This window comes from Sceloporus undulatus, chromosome 5 (genome assembly GCF_019175285.1).
Source record: "Sceloporus undulatus isolate JIND9_A2432 ecotype Alabama chromosome 5, SceUnd_v1.1, whole genome shotgun sequence".
In the NCBI taxonomy this organism is placed as follows: domain Eukaryota; kingdom Metazoa; phylum Chordata; class Lepidosauria; order Squamata; family Phrynosomatidae; genus Sceloporus; species Sceloporus undulatus.
In genome coordinates, this window is record NC_056526.1 from 95,414,916 (window position 1) to 95,438,278 (window position 23,363).

The following is a 23,363-nucleotide window of genomic DNA, read 5'->3' on the forward strand; positions in this document are numbered from 1 at the left end:
GGTGAACCCACATCCACACCCTTGGCACACCCCTACTTCACACCATTAGGTGCCAGGACCTTATAGCTGCTTATTGCGCCATGAAAAAAGCTTCTTTGAAATGAAGATGAACATATTTTAATCTTTACAATGAAGATAAACACCCAAGAAGACAAAATATAGAAGCCAGCAGCATGGGAATAAAAAGCAAGGAAAGGAGATTAGTTTGACCTATTTCAACCAAGATGATTTGCCCTTGGAATGGATGTGGAAAGCAGGGCCAGTTCTATCAATATTGCCGTAGAGCGGAGTAGCCCCAAACAGTGTGACAACGAAAGCAATGAATGGGGCTACTTCTTCGTCAAGGAGGCTTTGTGTCTCCCTCCTCCATGCTCCATATTCTTACCATGCCCATGCTCCTCCTGGTCATGTGCTTGCTGACTTCTGCCACTGTTGCCTGCCCACCCTTCCTGTATGAAAAGAATCCCTGGCCATTCAAAATGCATGTCTTAAAAGCACTTTTTTAAGCAGCTAGCTATGAAATGGGGCGGCAATGAGAAGAAGGAAGAGGGAAGTGTAAATGCAAAGATGGATGGCCAGGGGTGGGACATCTCCCTTACTCAGCCAGCAGGAGAACTTGGACCACTGCTGGAGGTAAAACATTCCCCACAGGTTGTTCTTCCTACCCTATGGGACCTGACCTTTCTCTTTATGGAGGAGGAAACAAGCTCTCGACAATAGTTGTTTGCTTGATGATCAGCGGTAGAAACAGGACAGCCTTCTGTTCACTATCATATGGGAAGAGCAGATGCTGCTTCTCACTAACCTTTTTTTCGGTGACTACAAAGCATCCATACTTTTTGTAATGAGTGATGGGGCTTGTTCATCTGCTTTGGGAAGAAGAATTCTTAAGGTAAATCTAATCTCAACCCTGTTTATGTGAAACAAGGAATAGCAGGCCATGTAGAAATGGAGGCATAGGGAGCAATTACTTTCAGATATTTTTGAAAGCATTTTTCAGATAGTTAAGTTTGCCAGACAGCTAGTTTGGAAAAGAAAGGGTCTATGTTCTTGACTGAAATCACTGTAGGGCTTTTAAAAAGAAACAGCAAGAAAAATACAGCCTGCGGATCGATTAGCTAGCCAAAAGGGTTTTCTAACACGTTTCATGACATTCAACTGGGGGCTGGCCATAACTCAAATATCAGCCTAGCCTCGTTGCTCCATGTGGCATAATGGCTGTTTTGAAACCTAGTAAGTGCCCTTTTGTATGATGTGTGCATTTGGGAAGTTAGGTGATCGTGTTCCTGGCAAAATAATTGCTTGTTCACTAGTTGATACTACATCTGGCTGGAAAGTCACAGTCTCACAAGGACAATCTTCAGGCTGTTTATATGTCGTTGTTCTTGCGTGCCTTCAAATCATTTCTGACTTATGGTAACCTTAAGGCTAACTTATCACAGAGGTTTGTTGGCAAGATTTGCTGTGGGGGTTTCTCTTTGCCTCCCTCTGAGGCTGAGAGTGTCACTTGCCCAAGGTAACTCAGTGGGTGTCCATGGCTGAATGAGGATTTGAATCCAGAGTTGTAGTCCAACACTCAAACCACCACCGTGGCCCTGTTTACATGTTATCCCCTTCCCTAGGGACAAAATTTGTATCCTGCCCAGTCCTGCTGTCTGAGTGGTGACATTTTATTTGATAGTCATTTGATTGAAGATTACAGTTAGCCAGTCAAGGACTTCATGACCAAATTCTCCTTGAATTTGCCTGGAAAGGGAGCCTGTTTACAGGTGTTTCTCTCCTAATGCCAATATATTTGAGTCAAAATAAGAATCATAGAATAATAGAGTTGGAAGAGACCGCAAGGGCCATGAAGTCCAACCCACTGCCATGCAGGAAATCCAAATCAAAGCATCCACAACAGATGGCCATCCAGCCTCCGTTTGAAGACCTCCAAGGAGGGAGACTCCACTACACTCCAAGGGAGTTTGTTCCACTGTCGAACAGCCCTTACTGTCAGGAAGTTCCTCCTAATGTTGAGGTGGAATCTCTTTTCCTGCAGCTTGCATCCATATATCTTGAGGGGGAGAGAGGCCAGGCCTGGAAGACAAAGAGCCCTCCTCCAGCCACCATCTTGAGGGGGAGAGAGGCCTGGCCTGGAAGACAAAGAGCCCTGCTCCAACAACCATCTTGAGGGGGAGAGAGGCCTGGCCTGGAAGCCAAGAGCCCTCCTCCAACCCCATCTTGAGGGGGGAGAGGCCTGGCCTGGAAGACAAAGAGCCCTCCTCCACCGCCATCTTGAGGGGGAGAGGGCCAGGCCTGGAAGACAAGAGCCCTCCTCCAGCCGCCATCTTGAGGGGGAGAGAGGCCTGGCCTGAAGACATAGAGCCCTCCTCCAACCGCCATCTTGAGGGGGAGAGAGGCCTGGCCTGAAGACAAAGAGCCCTCCTCAACCACCATCTTGGGGGGAAGAGGCCTGGCCTGGAAGACAAAGAGCCCTCGTCCAGCCGCCACTTGAGGGGAGAGAGGCCAGGCCTGGAAGACAAGAGCCCTCCTCCAGCCCCATCTTGAGGGGGGAGAGGCCAGGCCGGAGCAAAGAGCCCTCCTCCAACCGCCATCTTGAGGGGGGAGAGGCCTGGCCTGGAAGACAAGGAGCCCTCCTCCAGCCGCCATCTTGAGGGGGGGAGAGGCCGGCCTGGAAGACAAGAGCCCCCTCCAGCCGCCATCTTGAGGGGGGGAGAGGCCTGGCCTGGAAGACAAGAGCCCTCCTCCCGCCGCCATCTTGAGGGGGGGAGGCCTGGCTGGAAGACAAAGAGCCCTCCTCCCGCCGCCCATCTTGAGGGGGGGAGAGGCCTGGCCTGGAAGACAAAGAGCCCTCTCTCCGCCGCCATCTGGGGGGGGAGAGGCTGGCCTGGAAGACAAAGAGCCCTCCTCCCCGCCGCCATCTTGGGGGGGAGAGCCTGGCCTGGAAGACAAAGAGCCCTCCTCCCGCCCCGCCTCTTGAGGGGAGAGAGGCCTGGCCTGGAAGACAAAGAGCCTCCTCCCGCCGCCATCTTGAGGGGGGAGAGGCTGGCCTGGAAGAAAAGCCCTCTCCCCGCCATCTTTGGGGGGAGAGAGGCCTGGCCAGGAAGAACAAGAGCCCTCCTCCAGCCGCCATCTTGGGGGGAGAGAGGCCTGGCCTGGAAGACAAAGAGCCCTCCTCCAGCCGCCATCTTGAGGGGGAGAGAGGCTGGCCTGGAAGACAAGAGCCTCCTCCCGCCCGCCATCTTGAGGGGGGGAGAGCCTGGCCTGGAAGACAAAGAGCCCTCCTCCCGCCGCCATCTTGGGGGGGGAGGGCCTGGCCTGGAAGACAAAGAGCCCTCCTCCCGCCGCCTCTTGAGGGGGGAGAGGCGCTGGCCTGGAGACAAAGAGCCCTCCTCCAGCCGCCCATCTTGAGGGGGGAGAGGCCTGGCCTGGAAGCAAAGAGCCCTCCTCCAGCCGCCATCTTGAGGGAGAGAGGCCTGGACTGGAAGACAAGAGCCCTCCTCCAGCCGCCATCTTGAGGGGGGGGAGGAGGCCAGGCCTGGAAGACAAAGAGCCCTCCTCCAGCCACTACTTGGGGGGAGAGAGGCCAGGCCTGGAAGACAAGAGCCCTCCTCCACCCCATCTTGAGGGGGAGAGAGGCCAGCCTGGAAGACAAGAGCCCTCCTCCACCCCCATCTTGAGGGGGGGAGAGGCCTGGCCTGGAAGACAAAGGCCCTTCCTCCAGCCGCCATCTTGAGGGGGGGAGAGGCCGGCCTGGAAGACAAAGAGCCCTCCTCCCGCATCTTGGAGGGGGGGGAGGCCAGGCCTGGAAGACAAAGAGCCTCCTCCAGCGCCATCTTGAGGGGGGGAGAGGCCTGGCCTGGAAGACAAAGCGAGCCCTCCTCCCGCGCCATCTTGAGGGGGGGAGAGGCCTGGCCTGGAAGACACAGGCCTCCTCCCGCGCCATCTTGAGGGGGGGAGAGGCCTGGCCTGGAAGACAAAGAGCCCTCCTCAGCCGCCATTTGAGGGGAGAGAGGCCTGGCCTGGACGACAAAGAGCCCTCCTCCAGTCGCCATCTTGAGGGGGGAGAGGCCTGGCCTGGAGACAAAAGCCCTCCTCCAGCCGCCATCTTGAGGGGGAGAGAGGCCTGGCCTGGAAGCAAAGAGCCCTCCTCCAACCACCATCTTGAGGGGGGAGAGGCCTGGCCTGGAAGACAAAGGAGCCCTCCTCCAGCCACCATCTTGAGGGGGAGAGAGACTGGCCTGGAAGACAAAGAGCCCTCCTCCCGCCGCCATCTGAGGGGAGAGAGGCCTGGCCTCGGAAGACAAAGAGCCCTCCTCAGCCGCATCTTGAGGGGGAGAGAGGCCTGCCTGGAAGACAAAGAGCCCTCCTCAACACACCTCTGAGGGGGAGAGAGGCCTGGCTGGAAGACAAAGAGCCCTCCTCCAACCACCATCTTGAGGGGGAGAGAGGCCAGGCCTGGAAGACAAAGAGCCCTCCTCCAACCACCATCTTGAGGGGGAGAGAGGCCTTGCAATTTTTTGTATTGTATTGCAATTTTACTGTACACCGCTATGATCATTGCGGAATAGCGGTCTATAAATAAAATTTATTATTATTATTATTATTATTATTATTATTATTATTATTAATACTTAAGACAATTCAAAACTTGTTAACCATTTAAAATAATTTAAATCATAAGGCTCATATGAATATCAGTTAAGCCCCCCCAGGCTTTAATTTAAAAAGTGATGTTTTCATTTGGTGCTTGACTGACACCAGTTTAGGCATCATTATAAGTGATAGGCGTTCCATTACCAGGATGCCACAGTAGAGAAGGTTTCTTCCATATCCCACAAGGTATTTCCCCCACCACTGGAACACAGAAAGACTGCTGAAACAGACATCACTTCTCAGGCTGCGTCGTGAATTCAGAGTAGAAGTGTACTGGCAACCAATGCCGTTTCTTCAAAAACAATATGATGTAGTTTCTGATTAGTGTTCCAGTTAGCAGTCTACCTGTTGCATTTTGTACTAGCTGCTGCATCTTCTAGGGCAGCCCTTGCATTGCAGTAGTTTAATGAGTAAGTTACCAGTGCATGGACCATTGTGGGTAAATTATCCTTAAACAGAAAGGCTGTTATTAATGTCAGATTATAGATACTTTAAAATACTTGTTTCCTTTTAAAATTATGTCATGATTCAGCAAACATCCATATGTCTGTGTATGCAGATCTGTTTAACTAGAGTATGCATACTTGGGATTATATTCCCCTGAATAAATGGACCTTGCTTCTGAATGAACAGATAGGATCAAACAAACAATTTTGCTTCTTTCAGATCAGTCGTCTGAAGAAGGTGATGAATCTAAAATGCCTGTTCAGCAATCTTCAGAGGTCTCTAATAGATTGCGAGTAGTTTCTACTGGAAAATCTGTGGTTAGCACAAAGCAAGATAAAGGTAAGAACTAATGTAATTGAGAGAAAAAATCTGAATGGTCCTTTAACAAAGCATTAACCTTGTTTTTTTGTTCAAACCCTTTTGGTACTGGGCTTTTTCAAGTTAAAAGTAAATGTCTAAAAAGGAGAACCTCTTGTTTTAGTGGAGGCCCTCACATGAACCAGTATATTCTTTTAACAAATAAAAATTGGAGGAGTTGGTCCTCCAGAGAGCCAACACTGGATTTTGTTGCTTGTTCATCTGAGTACAAAATTTAAGTTAGGTGGGGTACAGACTGCCCAAAAGGGGCGGTCTACCTGCGCCTTGTTTTGCTGCGCAAGGAAGCTGCAGTGGACAAACTGCGCAGCTCCCTCGTGCAGCAAAAAGAACCTGCAAAAAGTGGGTTCTTTCTGTGGTGCCATGATGATGCCGCAGTGTGACAATGGTGCACTTGCAATGTCATTATGGGGGCGTGACGTGCGGACGCTAAGCGTCCGTCGCATCAAAATGGCAGCACCCATGTGTACAGGGTGCTGCCATTTTGACATCCTCGTCACATGCTAGGGGTGAGGCACGTATGGGCGGTGCGCCCTCGGCCAACCCCTAGCACGTGATGAGGATGCCCTATAGGCCCATCTGGACAGGGCCATAAATTAAATTTAACTGAAGTTCTTATGAATGAAACTTAAAAATCAAGAGCTGTAAATCAGGCATTCTGGTATATTAAACCAGAAGGCCATACAGCTGGCCCTAGGTATCCACGTGGGATCCCTTTCAGACCGCCTCCCCTGCCACAGATATCAAAATCTGCAAATGCCCACGTTTCCTTCTTCCCAGTGGCGGCACATGCATGAGGGTGTGCCGCCATTGGAGACAAAGGGATGGGTGGGTTGGCTGTATGGAGAGCAGCCAATGTAGGACTTCCAGTGGTTGATGGGAGGGCAGTAGTGAGTCCAGAGAGAGGGAGGCCCGACCTCTGTTCTCCTGTCTGGGCGACAGTGTGCCCTGGAAGCTACATCCCTGCTCCTCCTTGCTCTCTACTGGCGGTGACATTTTGAATCCCACTCCCAGCAGAGGGCTCCGTGGAAGGAAAGATAATGACTGCTCTGCCCGCCACCGTCGTTGCCCTCACCACTCATGCCTTGGTGATTGCCTCCTCTGCCTCCTGCTGGTCTCCTGAAGGGGGTGGCACCTTTGGCCAGAAAGTAAGGAGGCCAGACTCAGCAGAAGAAACTGTCAAGAGGCAGAGGAGGGGGTAACCAAGGTAGGTGAGGGTGTTGAGGGTGGTGGGCAGGGCTGCCATGCTTTGTTCTTCCTTCCTCCCTTCCAAGAAGCCTTTTGCCAGGAGTTAGACACAAGAAGGTGAGGAAGGGCAGGGAGGTAGCTTGCAGTGGTGCACTGTTGCCTGAGGTTGGGCGTCCCCTCCCCAGCACTCACTAATTCCTGCATTCACTGGGGTTTTTTTGTGGAAAGTGGGAGCAAACTAGTTTATTCTGGGTTGCACTGCTAAAGTGAAGAGAGGTCAGTATCTCATAACTAGCTTTATGCTTGGGTTTCCCCCACCCATATAATGTTTGAAATGAACCATAAAGTTTGTGACCTCTGATCTCACATTTATCAGTTCAATTTCTATATTTTTCAGATGGTGGTTTGAATTTTGGGATCAAAAGCCTTGAGGAGATCAAATCAAAGAAAATGAAAGAAAAATCAACGCAGCAAGCTGGTAAGTTCACATTTTTCCTCACTGTGTCTCTAGTACAGGGGTAGGCAACCCTTTTGAGCCGGGGGCCGGGTTGCTGTCCCTCAGACAACTGGGGGGCCGAAGCCAAAAAATAAATAATTAAATAATTTTTTTAAAAATAAATAAATAAATAAATAAACCGGGACAAATGTAGGACAAAATTTTCAAATGGAGGGCACTTTTTTTATAAAAAATGGAGGACACGCAAAAAAAATTGCTGATTTTTTAAAAAATGTTAAGATAAATGCATGTTTCTGAGGCTTCTATAGACAATTGCCCCACCATGCCCCTCGTGTGAGACGCCAAAGGCCCCGGCGGCAATCGGCGGCAGGACCGGGCTGGGGCCGGTCCCAAGGCCTCGCCGGGCCGCATCCGGCCCGTGGGCCGCAGGTTGCCTACCCCTGCTCTAGTAGTTTGGAGGATACTTAATGAGGCCTTGTTTGAAAAGCTTGATTCTTTTGGTAGTTATGAGAGTATGTTGCTTTGTTCATAAGAAGGCTATTATTAGTGTCACAGTAATGAACTGCTGGTGTACTGGTATAATGACAGATTAGAATCATAGAATCATAGAATCATAGAGTTGGAAGAGACCGCACAGGCCATCCAGTCCAACCCCCTGCCATGCAGGAAGTCCAAATCAAAGCATCCCCAACAGATGGCCATCCAGCCTCTGCTTTAAGACCTCCAAGGAAGGAGAATCCACTACACTCTGAGGGAGTGTGTTCCTCTGTCGAACAGCCCTTACTGTCAGGAAGTTCTTCCTAATGTTGAGGTGGAATCTCTTTTCCTGTAGCTTGCATCCATTGTTCTGGGTCCTGTTCTCTGGAGCAACAGAAAACAAGCTTGCTCCCTCCTCAATATGACATCCTTTCAAATATTTAAACAGGGCTATCATATCACCTCTTCACCTTCTCTTCTCCAGGCTAAACATCCCCAGCTCCCTGAGTCGTTCCTCATAGGGCAAGGTTTCCAGACCTTTCACCATTTTAGTCGCCCTCCTTTGGACACGCTCCAGTTTCTCAATGTCCTTTTTGAACTGTGGTGCCCAGAACTGGACACAATATTCCAGGTGGGGCCTGACCAGAGCAGAATACAGTGGCACTATTACTTCTCTTGATCTAGACACTATACTTTTATTGATGCAGCCTAAAATTGCATTGGCCTTTTTAGCTGCCGCATCGCACTGTTGACTCATGTTCAACTTGTGGTCTACTTGGACTCCCAGATCCCTTTCACATGTAGTTTCATTCAGCCAGGTGTCCCCCATCCTATATCTGTGCATTTCATTTTTCTGCCCTAAGTGCAGTACCTTACATTTCTCTGCGTTGAATTTCATTTTGATCGCTTTGGCCCAGCTTTCTAGTCTATTCAGGTCATTTTGAATCTTGATCCTGTCCTCTGGAGTATTAGCTATTCCTGCTAATTTGGTGTCATCTGCAAATTTGAGAAGTATGCTCCCAATTCTGTCATCCAGGTCATTGATAAAGATGTTGGATAACACTGGGCCCAGGACAGAGCCCTATGGGACCTCACTGGTCACTTCTCTCCAGGCTGAAAAAGAGCCGTTGTTGAGCACCCTTTGGGTTCGGCCATTCAACCAATTACAGATCCATTTAACAGTTACTTTGTCTAGCCCACATTTTACAAGAATATCTTGGGAAACCTTGTCAAAGGCCTTACTGAGATTAAGATATACTATATCCACAGCATTCCCTTCATCTACCAAGCTGGTAATTTTATCAAAGAAAGAGATCAGATTTGTCTGGCATGACTTGTTTCTCTGAAACTCGTGTTGACTTTTTGTGATTATGGCATTGCCTTCTAAATGTTCACAGACTCTCTGTTTAATGATCTGCTCCAGAATCTTTCCTGGTATTGATGTCAGACTAACTGGACGATAATTGTTGAGATCCTCTTTTTGAAGATGGGGACAACATTTGCCCTCCTCCAGTCTGCTGAGATTTCTCCTGTTTTCCAGGAGTTTTCAAATATGATTGTTAATGGCTCTGATATTACATTTGCCAGTTCTTTTAGTACCCTTGGATGTAGTTCATCTGGTCCCGGAGACTTAAATTCATTTAGATTAACAAGGTGTTCCTCTACTATCTCTTTACTTATTCTGTGCTGAAATTCCCCTATTCTGTCCTCTGCTCCATTATCCTCAGGTTGCCTTTTCTGAGAAGACTGAGGCTTTTCCATTTGAGAGTATAAAGGATCTCCCTCCATGTTTAATGCTTCAAGTTGGATTTTTTTTTCTGTGCTCTTGATGTTTGTTAGGCCTGTTTTCTTTTACTGAGTCTCTACTGCAAGTCTAGGCAGCCTTTTTATGGCAACAGTTGCATTGCTTTGGATGTAGTCTGTCATGAAGTACTCATTGACTGTGGGCAGGACTGAGGCCAGCAGTAGATTGGGCTAACGCCATGTGTAGACAAGCCACTCTCTCCACTCTTTACCTCTTTCTCCTCCCCCCCTCCCATCCACAAGAAAACACAGCAGGAGCAAGTGGTTGTTGCATCTGCTCGGGAAGAAATGGGAGAAGCAAAAGCCCTCGTGACAGCAAATCCTGCATCTCCTGTGAAAATAGGGAAAAACCGTCTACTTAGAAAGAGAAAACTGATGGGATCCGAGCAAAGAGGTTGCGATTAGAATGAAGTGTTTTATCCCAATCTGTGGAACAAAGAGTTAAAGGTAAATTATTTAAATTTAGTGTGCAGTTAAGCAGTCATTTTGTCCTGTCAGGGGAGCAGGCACTGAGTTGTGCCCCGGCTAGCGTGTTGTGAATTGATGTATTTTTATTGTTTTGTGCTGTTTTGAGATATGTATTGTTAATGCTATTGCTATGTATTGAGATATGTATTAATATTTATTGTTTTTTTAAAATAAATAATTTTATTGAATTTAAATTTTCCAAAATCAATACAAACTTATTCATACATGTAAACAATTTGTTCACGCATTTCTAACATATTCATACTATTATTTTAACTACATATTTGTACCATTCACCTCCTGGCTTTTTAAGTCTTCTTTATATATTACTCAAACTGTTCATACAACCTTGCTTCAATTCATATGCAACCTCCAAGATCCTTATACATTTGTAATTACATAAAAGAGAGGAGAAAAAACAGTGTGTTGCATTAATTTTAAACATTCTCCCAACATGTTTTAGCAGTTGCAACTTTGTAAAAAAAAAAATTGGAAACAAAGAAAGAGAAGATTTCTTACTCTCACTGGTCACAAATACTGCTTTTTCCATGTTTTTTAGATACTTATATTTTCACATCCCAATGTTTATAGTAACCATTCGACCAGTCTATCCTCCAAACCCCATCTTTTTTGCAAAAACAGCATTAATTTCCCCCCATTCCATTTGCATTTTTTCTTTTCTTTCCTCTTGGATTCCGTATGATATCAAGTGAAGTTGTTTAACGTTATTTAGCTTTAATAACCATTCCTCAATTTGTATTTCATCTGTATCTTTCCAGTGTTTAGCAATAGTTAACCTTGCTAATGTTATTAAATATGATATTATTTTCCAATGTTTTTTTCATCTTCCCTATTAATAAAATGTGTCATGTTAAGTAAATATATTTCGGGGTTTTTTTTTATAACTAATATTGAAGACTTGTTGAATTATGGTATGTACATTGTCCCAAAAGGGTTTAACTTTTTCACAACACCACCACATATGTACCATGGACCCTTTTTCTTTTTGACATCTCCAGCATTTATCATTGTCAAGCTTAAGCATCTTTTTAAGCCTTGCCGGGGTATAATACCACCTATGGCTAACCTTAACAAAATTTTCTTTATATTCTAAACATCTTGTAAAAGCATTTGTTCTCTTCCATGCCATTTCCCAAGCTTCTAACGGAATTGTTCTTCCAAAGTGCCATGTCCAATCCACCATGTATTGTTTTACAGGTTCTTTCTCTTGTTCCCTTTGTTTTAGAATATTAGGTCCAGCATTCTTCTCTCCCTCTGAGGCCTGGACCAAGGCAGATGGACCAGAGGGAGGGCTCTGCTTCTTCCAGGCAGGACTGGTGGAGCTCGCCTGCCTCTCTCTCCCAGGTGGCGGCTGAAGGGAGGGCTGGTCCTCTTCGAGGAAGGCAGTTGGAGCTCGCCTGCCTCTCTCTCCCAGGTGGCGGCTGAAGGGAGGGCTGGTCCTCTTCGAGGAAGGCAGTTGGAGCTCACCCGCCTCTCTCTCCCCCAGATGGCGGCTGAAGGGAGGGCTGGTCCTCTACGAGGAAGGCAGTTGGAGCTCGCCCGCCTCTCTCTCCCCAGGTGGCGCTGAAGGGAGGGCTGGTCCTCTTCGAGAAGGCAGTTGGAGCTCTCGCTGCCTCCTCCCAGGTGGCAGCTGAAGGGAGGGCTGGTCCTCTTCGAGGAAGGCAGTTGGAGCTCGCCCGCCTCTCTCTCCCAGGTGGCGGCTGAAGGGAGGGCTGGTCCTCTAGGAGGAAGGCTTTTGTGGCAGTAATGGAAATGCAGAACTGCACAGGCAGAAATGCTGGCCATAATGTGGTAAATGCACATGTCTACTTCTGGCGCTGTCAGAGAGAGAGCCATGCTCAGCCTCTGAAACCAGTGTTCATATGAGACTACATGAACTAGCCTTGAGCAGTCAGTATTATACTTTGTTCACCTACTGAAATCAAAAATTTGTGGTGATAACTAAACTGCACAATCTTAACCACTGGGCTTTTGAGGAAATAATTTAAAAGGTTAGAAATAAAAACCAATGCATGGTTTATTTTCAGAGAGAAAGGACGTGTTATTTTTCTACTTCTGCTGGTCAGTGATTTTAAAATTCTTTTAATTTTCAATATGAACAGTTTGCTGCCTATCCTCTATGAAAGCATTTGCCTTTGGCTAGTATTTGGTAGCTCTTTTTGGGCCTTGTGCAAAGCTGGCAGAAGTGGGACATAGGTTTTCGTCCACCTATCCACACTGAATGTTGAAAACAGATTTCACACTATGATTTGGTTCCAAGCTAAACCTTTACATTCCTTTAGAGTATCCTATATCTCAGCATCAGTAGATGATCAGTGACTTCATAAGACTGGTGGGACACATATTGAAGACATCACAATTACAAGCGGGCACAGTTTATTCTCTCAACGCACTCGCGCACTGTTTCTGCTTAACAGCAAAATTTTAAAAAAGCTTTATTAGTTCAAAACAGTATCCTTTCCCCCTATTGTTGCACCTTTAAAAAATTCATTTTGATTTCCCCCTCCTGTTTCCATTCAGAGTATTATCTATGCTTGGAGTTTCAAATGTTTGGGAAGAGGCTCATTGTATTTATTCCAACCCTACCTCTCTTCTTATCCCTTCCCCAAACAAAAGAAATCTTTCCAAGACCCATATAAATACATGCGAAACATTGTACACATAGATTAAATAATATCAAAATGCAATTACAGATCAGGTGCACTTTAAGCTGGACTCTAGAATATGGCAAACACACCAGGGGTACATATTGCTTTGAAATCACCATTTTTAAAATGTCATGCATACCACATAATATTCATCCTTTTGTTTTAATTAATAATAATAATAATAATAATAATTTGTTTTATTTATATACCGCTATTCCAAAGGTCATAGCGGTGAACAGCAAGTAAGCTAATTAGCAAGTAAGCTAATTTGCCCCCCAACAGTCTGGGTACTCATTTTAGCGACCTCGGAAGGATGCAAGCCTGAGTCGAGCTTGGGCCCTTTTGCTGGTCTTGAACTCGCAACCTTGTGGTTTTGAGTGAATGGCTGCAGTACAGGCATTTACCCACTGCGCCACCAGTGGGTAAATGTCTTTTTTTCTTTTTTTAATACAAAAATACCAGAGTGTATTATACTAGTTACTGCAAAAAGGGGAAAAAATTTTTATATGCATGCATTTTTTTAAAAGCTTTTAAATTTATATAAATATACACACAAATATTTATTTTAATACTGTATATATATTTATTTATGGGCAGGAAAAACCCCCAAAGAAGTAGTATTAGCCATGGGTTCTCTAAAGAGGAGATGAATTTGCAAATAGGGCTCATTTGTATTTGGCTAGTAGGAGTATTATCACCACAAAGCACAACCCAAAGAGTGTGGATACAGTGAGCAGGAGCACAAGCTACATTGTTAGTGACTGCAAAAGTGAAGCTGTCCTAAAGAGGGATTCTGTCTTTGTTGGTGGAGATAGTTTGACCTTTCATCAAGATGCTCTCCTGAGGAAGAAGAGACCTTGAGATGTGACCTCCTGAGTAGATGGGAAGAGCAGAAAGTTATTAATGAAAGACTTCCAGGGCATATGTGGAAGTCACAATCAACATACCCTCCTCTTTATTAGACTTGCAGCCATTGCAACTGTTTGCCTCAATCCCATGAAAAGGCAAAGAGGACTAGAAAATAAACACTGAACTAGGCAAACCTGGGAAGAATGCAATGGATCAGACACAGATCCTCTATTTCTTTTCCTTAATACATGGGCCATTGAAAGAGGTCTTCAGTGGACTCAAGACTGAACCCATTGACAATAGTGGTATGTATTGCTCTCCAAGAGGTATGTGAAACATGCAGAAATGCCTATGGTTATTTAAACATTTGTGATTGATGTATATATATTTGGTTCCTATTTGCCCATGGCTAAAATTACAATTAGATTTATTTTCCTTCTGGACTTGTTCCTTTTTCATAAAAATAATAGCGTCTTCAAACTTATTGCACAAAATTTTTGAAAAATTAAATCAAATCCCTGTGCAACTCAATAAAAAGAACCAATTAAACAAGTCTAGCTTCTAAAAAATGGATATTCTCCATGACACACAGGAAATCAGGTAATGTCTTTGGTACCAATTTAACAACAACAAAAAAATAAATTCCTACTAAGTCCTATTAAGAACTGGATGCAAAATTATGTCCAGGGTGCTTTTTTTATAAAAACAACAACAAAGTAACACACATCACAGGATATGAAGTCATTTCCTGTCTGGCATGGCACGAATTGTTCCCACCCGCCCCCGCCCTGCCATGTTCACACTTGTTGGCTGCAAAGATAATTCCATCACTTATGGTACGTTTCACAGAAATTGCAATCTATCCCCATTTAGCCAAGGTAGGCCACAAACATGTGCTCTTTTATGTGGATCACCTTACTTGGATGTTATCCAGATGCACACAAAAGCATGCTGCATGGGGCAACCAAACTCCACCTTTGGTCTACTGGGGGTGGGGAGTACATGCTAGATTTGGGGTTGTCTTTTCCCCAACAAATGGTGTGTGTAGTCTATCCTTTCACACTGCTATCTGGCGAGGAGAGGGGGATTCACTTTTCCTCTCTAGCCATGAAACAGGTGATCAGTTCCACTCATGCAACCATAAAATGCTGGCCATCTGTTTGGCATACATGCGCATACAAGAATCTACAGATTGGGGTTTTATGTCTTTTATCAAAAACACTCTTATTTTGGCCAAACATGTGATGGTTCCTTAATCATTTAAGCCAGTCGACTGCGGAAGGTGTTTTTTTTTTATCACTGAAACGGAAACGGAAAAAAAACCCCTTCCCAACTCTAATTTAGATTAAAAAATGTATGCACAAGAAACACTTATGCTTTAAGCAAACCAGCCATGTCAACATAATTTATATAAAAAACATTTCTGTATAACACAATTGACTTTAGTACAAAGATGGCTGTTCAGAGAAAGGAAGCTGACTGGACTTTGACTTTGACAGTTTCAACTGCCAGCCATGTGACTACATTCCACAGCAGTTACATAACTGACAGCTTAGTTTCCTTTAAACAAAATACATATGGCTGATTTGAAAATATCTGTTTCTGATTTAAAGAAAAGTATATATTTTTGCATAATATTTATATAATTATTCCCCCCCCCCCCCCCCCCCCAGGAAGCTAGACACAAGCAAGAAAATAAATGTACTAAAATGTAGGCCAGACCCCTCACCACAACTTGTCAGTTACAGATTTTTGGGGAGTGACAGTTGTATTTTCTTCCAAAACAAGTTTTGAGGTAATTAAAAAAATTATTAAACATAAAAAAAATCAGTGTTCCCTCCCCCAAATCTTTCATAAATATTTATGCAAGCACCTGACATACATGGTGCTTGTTTAAATACTTGCAAAACAAGTATTTAAAGTAGAAAAATGACCACTGAGGCAATGTAATCTTTACACTAGAACTAAATAAAAAAGAGTCCCCCCATTTGATAGGTCATATAGCAAGAGATGGCCGTTTCCCTCCCTAAATTCCTCCCCATATGTACAGTTCAGATGAAAGAAATGAAGTGGATTTATCTGGAAGGAAAACATGCGGTTGGTGATGGGATGGTGTCTTATCTCCAGTTAAGATGGTCAGTAATGGGTATCCCTTTCCCGGCTATTGGCAGTTAGTTGGACCTATCGCTCATGTCCTGTTATGCCAGCATTGGAACAGAAGACCTACCATGAAGGAATCTCTTCCTGTGGAAATCTCCTCAAAGAGACTGGAGAGCTACCTGCTGGGGATATCTTTGCTAGAGCTCCTGCGCTGAATGAGAAGTTGGACTCTAGGGCCCCTTCCAATTCCGATTCTTTAGCAAGCATGGGATTAATTTTTTTTAAATGTCCATTGGGGGTAGAGGGTACACTTCCACCACATTTTGCACCCAGCCACCCATTTAGACCTAGGAAAAACCTAAAATGGCCTAGGAAGGCTTGGAAAATATGGTGAAAATGACTCCCTACTCCTTAGAGCAGTGGTCTCCAAACTATACCATTTAAGAGATTTTGGACTTCAGCTCCCAGAAACCTCAGCCATGTTGGTCAATAGTCTGGGATTCTGGGAGCTGAAATCCAAAATCGGCTAAAGAGCACAGTTTGGGGACCGTTGCCCTAGAAGGTATTGGGAGGCATTTTTCTTTCTTTCTTTTTCCTTTTTGCAGGAGAGTGTGGAATATGAGTTAAGAAAAGTGTTGAGCCTATTGGGACCTGCCTTGGAGCTCTGATTTAGAGTTTCTTGGAACATGCTTCCTAAATATTACACTGATAAGGAAAGTGCCTTACAGTTCATCAACAAAATGCCAGCAAGGAGACTGGGATAGTGAGGCAGTCCCCTCATGGCCTTCTCACAAGCAAATTTAAGTTTTGCACACCTGTTCCGGGGCAAATGCCCCTTAGCATGGATCATTTGAAAACAGAGTAAAAGCTATATCTTTTTGGGGGGGAATGGGTTCAGCCAATATGAACTTCACCTTTGATTCTACCACCATTTAAAAGCCAGTTAGATACATTATCTTAATACATTATCTAAATTAAATTACCCAAACAATTCATTTCGTCTTCCAGCACCAGTCCTTCCAAAATGGCATGTATCTCCATTTTGCTCTTTTCACTTGTCTAAAGGTCCTTCAAAACAATCTAATCCAAATCATTAATTGTCCCTAAAGTAGTCACCACTGGATCTCTGATAGACAGCTTGGCTCCAGTGCACCAACAGATCTTGGTGTAAGCACCAAAATATTTTCTGTAGTATTGAGACAACAGGTTAGCATTAATGCAAGCTATCTAAAGAGTTCATTGCATGCACTTTTCATCCTGATCCGGGCACAGGATGGGATCAGGCTGGAATGGGGGGAAACAGGTTGTATCACACACAAAATTGCTGCTGTGCTACCGCCTGACCATCACCTGTCTCCCAGCCATGTTCTGCCAGCCAATTTTGGTGTTACCGAAAGCTTCCATGGAAGCAAAATCACCAGGAGAAGCACAGTTGGGGGACAGGTGATGGTTAGACAGCAGCACAGAAGCACTTTTCTGTGCAATAAAATCTGTTTTCCCCTGTTTCAGCCCAAACTCGTCCTGTGCCCGGACTGGGTTAAAAAGTACATGTGATAAACTCCTAAAGCAGGGACGTAGGGGGGGGGGGGTTTCTTGGGGTCCGGACCCCTCCTTCCGTTAAATAAAATGAATGGTGCGTGCTGGCGCGCCGTCACAGCCAAGCCCCATTATAATGGTGGCACTTAGTCTGCCCCCCCTTCCCAAAATCCTGGCTACATCCCTGCCTAAAGCATTCCTCATTGCATGTAACACCACTGATTTTAAAGGAATTGTTTTGCCCTTTTACATTGGCAAGGATGTTTGTTTGTTGTGCAGATTGAATGTGAGCTAAGCTAAACACAGGCCTAATTCCATGAATCTGAATGATTTCTCTTAAAACTAAGGAGGTTTATTTTTCATAGAATTATACAAGTGGCAAGAATCTCAAAGGTCAGCTCACCTGATCCTTTGCCCATATAAGTAATCTACTGTTGCAATATCTCTGATGGGTGTCCAGCAACATCTGCATAACGGTGTCTAAGGAAAGATTACCAGTTTCCAGTGTATTGTGTTCAAACCATATGAAAGTTGTTCCTAATACTGAACCAACTTCCCACGCCCTTTCTGCATTTGAACCCATTAGTTCAGGGCATGTCCTCTGAAGCAATTGTGAAGATACATTTATGCATTAATTTCATTTCTAAAGGAAGCAACAAGTAATTTTAGCAATTTTCTGCTCAATGTGAAAAATTCTTACTATTCACAGTTTGGAATTTATCCTGTGTGAAATTCACGTGCGAGTTTTTTGCACAAAACCATAACTTTTGGCCTAGGAAATAGAATTTCCTGTGCATAAAATACTATTTCAATACAAAAATTATATATTTCTTATACATGAAATCCTGTAGTTTGGGAAAATATTTTGCACAAAATTTGCACATGGATTTTTTTTTCTGCACAAGGAACAGCATTTTCAGCACATAGGATAAATATAGTCTCTTATTTCATTAGTAAATGTTATTTCTTTTGCAAAAAAAATGCTGCTTTTTACACACACACACACACACACACACACACACACAAATGTGCAAATTTTGTGCAGATCAGGATTGTGGTTTCCAACACTTGAGAAACAACTGTTCCTCATTGTGGTTTCCAAAAATATGGAATCCTGGGATTTGTAGTTGTGGCATTAGAGCCCTCTGACGGAGAAGGCTAAATACCTCACAAAAATACAATACTCAGGAATTCCATACATTGAGCCACACAGTTAAAGTGGTGTCAAATGTAGTGGTGTGCAATGTAGATGCAGAGGCCCCTCTTTCTATCCCACCTCCCTCACAAGTATATTGGTGGGAACACAGGAGATGACTTTCTCAGTGACTACCCCCAGGCTCTGGAACTCCCTTTCCAAACAAGTTAGAATGGCATCCTCCCTACTTTCTTTTCTCAGATAAGCAAAGGTTTTTCTGTTCCGACAGGCATTTGATGAGTGATTATATAAGATCCTGGATATTGCTAATTCTTGTGCTGTTCTCTGTTCAGGTTTTAATGTTGTTTTTTCCTGTTAGTTTAATTGTGTTTTAACTTTTGTATCTTGTGGATTTTTAACAATTTATTTTTATTGTTGTAAGTTTCTTTGAGTCCCATACTTGGAAAAAGTTGCTATAGAAATAAATACAGTTGGCCTTTCTTATACACCGATTTTTTATACACGGATTCAAACATCCATGGTTTGAAAATGTTCCAAAAAGTATAAATTTCAAATATCAAACCTTGATTTTTCGTTTTTTATAAGGGACACCATTTTGCAATGTCATTATATTTAATGGGTCTTGAGCATACACGGATTTTGTTATACATGGGGGATCTTGGAACCAAACCCCAACGTAAAACAAGAGTCCATTGTATCATCATCATCATCATCATCATCATCATCATCATCATCATCATCATCATCTCTACATTTACACAGCTTCCCCCCCCCCCGAAATCTTACAGCATCTGGTGTCCATTTTCATAGAATCATAGAGTTGGATGAGACTACAAGGGCCAACCAGTCCAACCCCTGCCATGCAGGAAGTCAAAGCATCCCCAACAGATGGCCATCCAGCTTCTGCTTAAAAACCTCTAAGGAAGGAGACTCCACTACACTCCAAGGAAGATTGTTCCACTATCTAACAGCCCTTACTGTCAGGAAGTTCCTCCTAATGTTGAGGTGGAATCTCTTTTCCTGGAGCTTGCATCCATTGTTCCGGGTCCTAGTCTCTGGAGCAGAAGAAAACAAGCTGGCTCCCTCCTCAATGTGACATCCCTTCAAATATTTAAACAGAGCTATCATGTCACCTCTTAATCTTCTCTTCTCCTAATTTGGTGTCATCTGCAAATTTGATAAGTATGCCCCCAATTCTGTCATCCAAGTCATTGATAAAGATGTTGAATAGCACTGGGCCCAGAACAGATCCCTGTGGGACCCCACTGGTCACTTATCTCTAGGATGAAAAGGAGCTGTTGTTGAGCACCCTTTGGGTTTGGCCGGTCAACCAATTACAAATCCATGTAAAAGATACCTTGTCTAGCCCACATTTTACAAGCTTGTTTGCAAGAATGTCATGGGGAACCTTGTCAAAGGCCTTACTGAAATCAAGGTATACTATATGGAATTCCCTTTATCTATCAAGTTGGTAATTTTATTTTAAAAAAGAGAGATCAGATTTGTCTGGCATGACTTGTTTCTCTGAAACCCATGTTGACTTTGTGTGATTATGGCATTGCCTTTCCGGACCCGTAAAAAGTTCACAGACATTTTACAGGTTCCCTCCCCATCTTTCTGTTGCCCATCCTCCCCTCTCCAGCCAAGGTTGTATTCACAGAATTTACCTGCATCTGTTTGGTCCTGAGAAGCCACTATCAACAGAGACAAGTTGGAACTGGCAGGGGAGTTTCAAAACAAGATATAAAGGTATAAACAAGGTATTATCTTTAAAGTTCCAGAAGCAGCATGGTGCCATTAACCAGTGAGGGCCTTGGCACATTTAATAATAATAATAATAATAATAATAATAATAATAATAATAATAATAATATTTATTTTAATCAATCAAATTTTATTGCTTTTGACCAAAGGTCATTGCACAGCACAACAATACAACAATACATTTAACAATATAACAATATAACAGTATAAAAATAAATGTAAATTATATCTATAATTATATCTATAATGCGGGTATCTCGTATCCGGTACAGAATTTCTAAACAAACAACAATTGTCATTATGCACATTAAAATTTTTATCAAATATAGTCATTGCCTTTACAGTTTATGGCTATCCCTTTTATATACTTATTCCTGATTTTTTTAGCTGCTAAGGCAAACAAAGCTACTTTCCAGGTTACATATTTATTCAGGTCCAGTAAAAGATGAAAGATCATATCCTGTGGGTTTTGACTGGGGCTGGTTTCTATTATAGGTGTAATGAACCTTTCTCTTGGTTCTTGGTAGAGAGGACAAAATAACATGTAATGAACAAGGTCCTCTACCTCTTGACAACCATATACACAAGTACGTTCTTTTGCTGGAATACCTCTGTATCTTCCGTCTCTATATGCTGTATCCATCATATTTAATCTTAATTCGGTAAAAGCTTTCCGTAAGTTTGCAAATGTTAAACTAACAAAATAGTCTGGAAAAATACAGAACCTCTTGAGTTTATAGTATGGTGGGCACATGAGGACAGATAAACAATATGGAGATCTTTTTGTATCGATGTTTCACTTATTATGTTCTTGATAGACTTTATCTGTGCTTCCAGTTGGAGTTCATTAATTTCAGCTAATGAAATTCCATATTTGATAATCAGTTGCGAGGCCTGATGCACCCAGATATTTATTTCTATCCTGCCTCTCCAACAAGATCGAGGTGACTTACTTCAATTAAATCCATACAATACAATAAAGTAAATCCCACTATCCCCTCCCTCCTTAAACTAAATGAACCTAATAATTACAATATAACAATAACTATAATAAATATAATTAAAACAATAAGAATATTCACAAACAGGAAACACAACATCATAGGGTAGTCACTAGGATGGTTCATATCAGTGGGGTGACTAAGTCGATTATTCAGGGAATGCCTGTTGAAAAAGCTCCGTCTTGATAGCCTTTTTAAAGATGTCACGGGTGGTAATATGTAAACTTGCCAAGAAAAAACCCATGATAGTTTTGCCTTAGGATCGGCATAAATCAGAAACTACTTGAAGACCCATAACAGTGGGATTGTCTGGAAATCTTCTCTAGAATTTGCCTCTGGCTAAACAGCAAAGGGAAATGCTTACTTATAAGCATGGCTGGATTATAGGTAGGATTATAGGATTACTGAAGCAAATGTGCCAAGGCCCTCACTAGTTAATGGCACCATGTTGCTTATGGTAACAATCATATACAGACTTCTTGTATTATCAAGACAGTACAAGACAGTTCTTGTACTGTCAAGACAGAAATACTCTTGGGAATACAGAGGCTGTAGCCCTTTCTCTTCTCCAAATCTTCCTAAGGGTTGCCAACAGTGATCATCAACCCCAGCTCCAGAGTGAATGAAACAGTGGGTGGCACATTGTGGTTACTGCCCCTGAGACCGGGCTCCAGTCATGCCAGCTAGGACACAAGCAGGGGGCAGACCTAGAACCTCTCCTTCCCTTGGGCCTGAAAGGAATTGGCTGTAGCTCTAGGGATGGCTCCTCTTGGCCTGGCAACACTGCCAAGCCTGATCTGCCACAGCACGAATCTGGCACTGCAACAGCAGGATTTGCATACCTATACAAAGGAGACCCTGTTTTTGGAATTGCTTTAGGGCCCCAACTATGTTAATCTAGCTTTGTTTATCAGGAAGTCTGTCCCCAAGCTGCTGACTTAGTTTTAGCAGTAATTGTGCAAAAAGGAAAACTACAGCCCTTGCCTGTTGCCCTATAGACTTAACTGTCACCGAGATAGTCGGCTTGTGTTTGGGGTTTACTACATTAGATTGCAGGTGAAAACTGACACACTAGAATATTCCTCCATAGAAAATACTATCTGTGCATCAGAAAGCCAGCATTTCAGGGCAAAATCTGAGGCCAGAGATTTCACGCTCTGCTAGGTTTCTAGTGCAGGAGCTTTTAAGTATGTGAGCTTTCTGAATAGGTCCAGCCAAAAGGTAACATGTTTACCACCTTTCTGAGAAGTCAAGGCTTAGGGTTACCAGACTGAAACTGGAGATGGATCCTATAACTTTAAAGGTTGTGTTGGAGAGGGAATTTCAGCAGATGTTGCTGGTTACCTGGTTGTGTGAAAATCTCTCTTCTACACACCCATGAAAAGTACAGGATCTCTCACCCATTTCTATCCTGGCAACCCTAATTCCCTGGTGGAAAACTAATTTTGAACAAGGAAGAACACTTTTTAAAGGCCTCCAGAGTTGTAAATGGACCTTTGGCATGAATCTCAGTTTGGAAGAGAAGTGGCTGGACTGTATGTAGGAACTGGGAGGGAGGGTGAACCACAGTTCAGACAAAAAGATACAGTTCCAGGATAGTCTTTACCAATTAGCCTGGTAAAGCAGGCTGCTTTGAGCAACAAAAAAATGGCAAATAGAGCAAGGCAAGAAATGGTCTGGGAATGTTGCAGTGATGAGAGGCTTCCAAAGGAAGGTGTATTGCAGTAGCCAGTCTATTTCAGGCAGCAAAATACTTCAGAGTAATACTGGAGGCTAGATTGGGTACCTTGGCTTCCAGTTTGAAGAACTAAATTACATTGAATGGAATCTAATGGTACACATGGTGCATACACCCCTATATGAGCATCCCACACCCTGGTGCCTTCCAGATGTGTTAAGGTAGTAGTAGTGGTGGAGGTTCCTCCTCCTCTCCTTCTTCCTTCTTAACCTCTTCATTTGTTCTATCTTGAGAGATTTATTATTTCCTTTTGGGATCAATTATTCAACCAATTTTGTCTTTTTTTGCTCTCTTATTTTTTCTTATGCTATTAGGTGACATTACCTGCAACAAAACGAAATTAACTTGTAAAAACCTCCAGTCATTCCCAGGTTGTCTGACCTGACGGCTGGAGACAATAAAGATAGGATTGTTTTAATGCCACTTTGCTGCTGAAACAGCAATTTGTCTTTTGTGTGGCCCTCAAGCCACGTTATTTCACCAGTTCTAAATTTTTATCAAGTGGTAGAAAATTAAATGAACATCCTGCCTTGACTTGTTTATCAAATGACAGTGCAACTATGCCAGAATTTCAGGGATTTCCATACTAGGAATTGCTTTTATAAGCCGGCATAACATTCATAACTTTGTAAGAGACGCCAAGGTACTGCCATCCATCACATTGTTAGGAAGACCA

At 43.7% G+C, this 23,363-nt stretch overlaps 1 protein-coding gene across 1 annotated transcript; it reads left to right on the forward strand.

The window, feature by feature from the left end:
• Positions 1 to 5,337: 5,337 nt before the first annotated feature.
• On the forward strand, positions 5,338 to 9,929 carry LOC121932155 (zinc finger CCCH domain-containing protein 11A-like). Its single transcript, XM_042470596.1, has 3 exons — positions 5,338 to 5,445; positions 7,067 to 7,147; positions 9,650 to 9,929. The coding sequence occupies exons 1-3, from the start codon at positions 5,358 to 5,360 to the stop codon at positions 9,766 to 9,768; spliced, it is 288 nt and encodes a 95-aa protein (XP_042326530.1). The 5' UTR covers positions 5,338 to 5,357; the 3' UTR covers positions 9,769 to 9,929.
• The last annotated feature ends 13,434 nt before the right edge of the window (positions 9,930 to 23,363 follow it).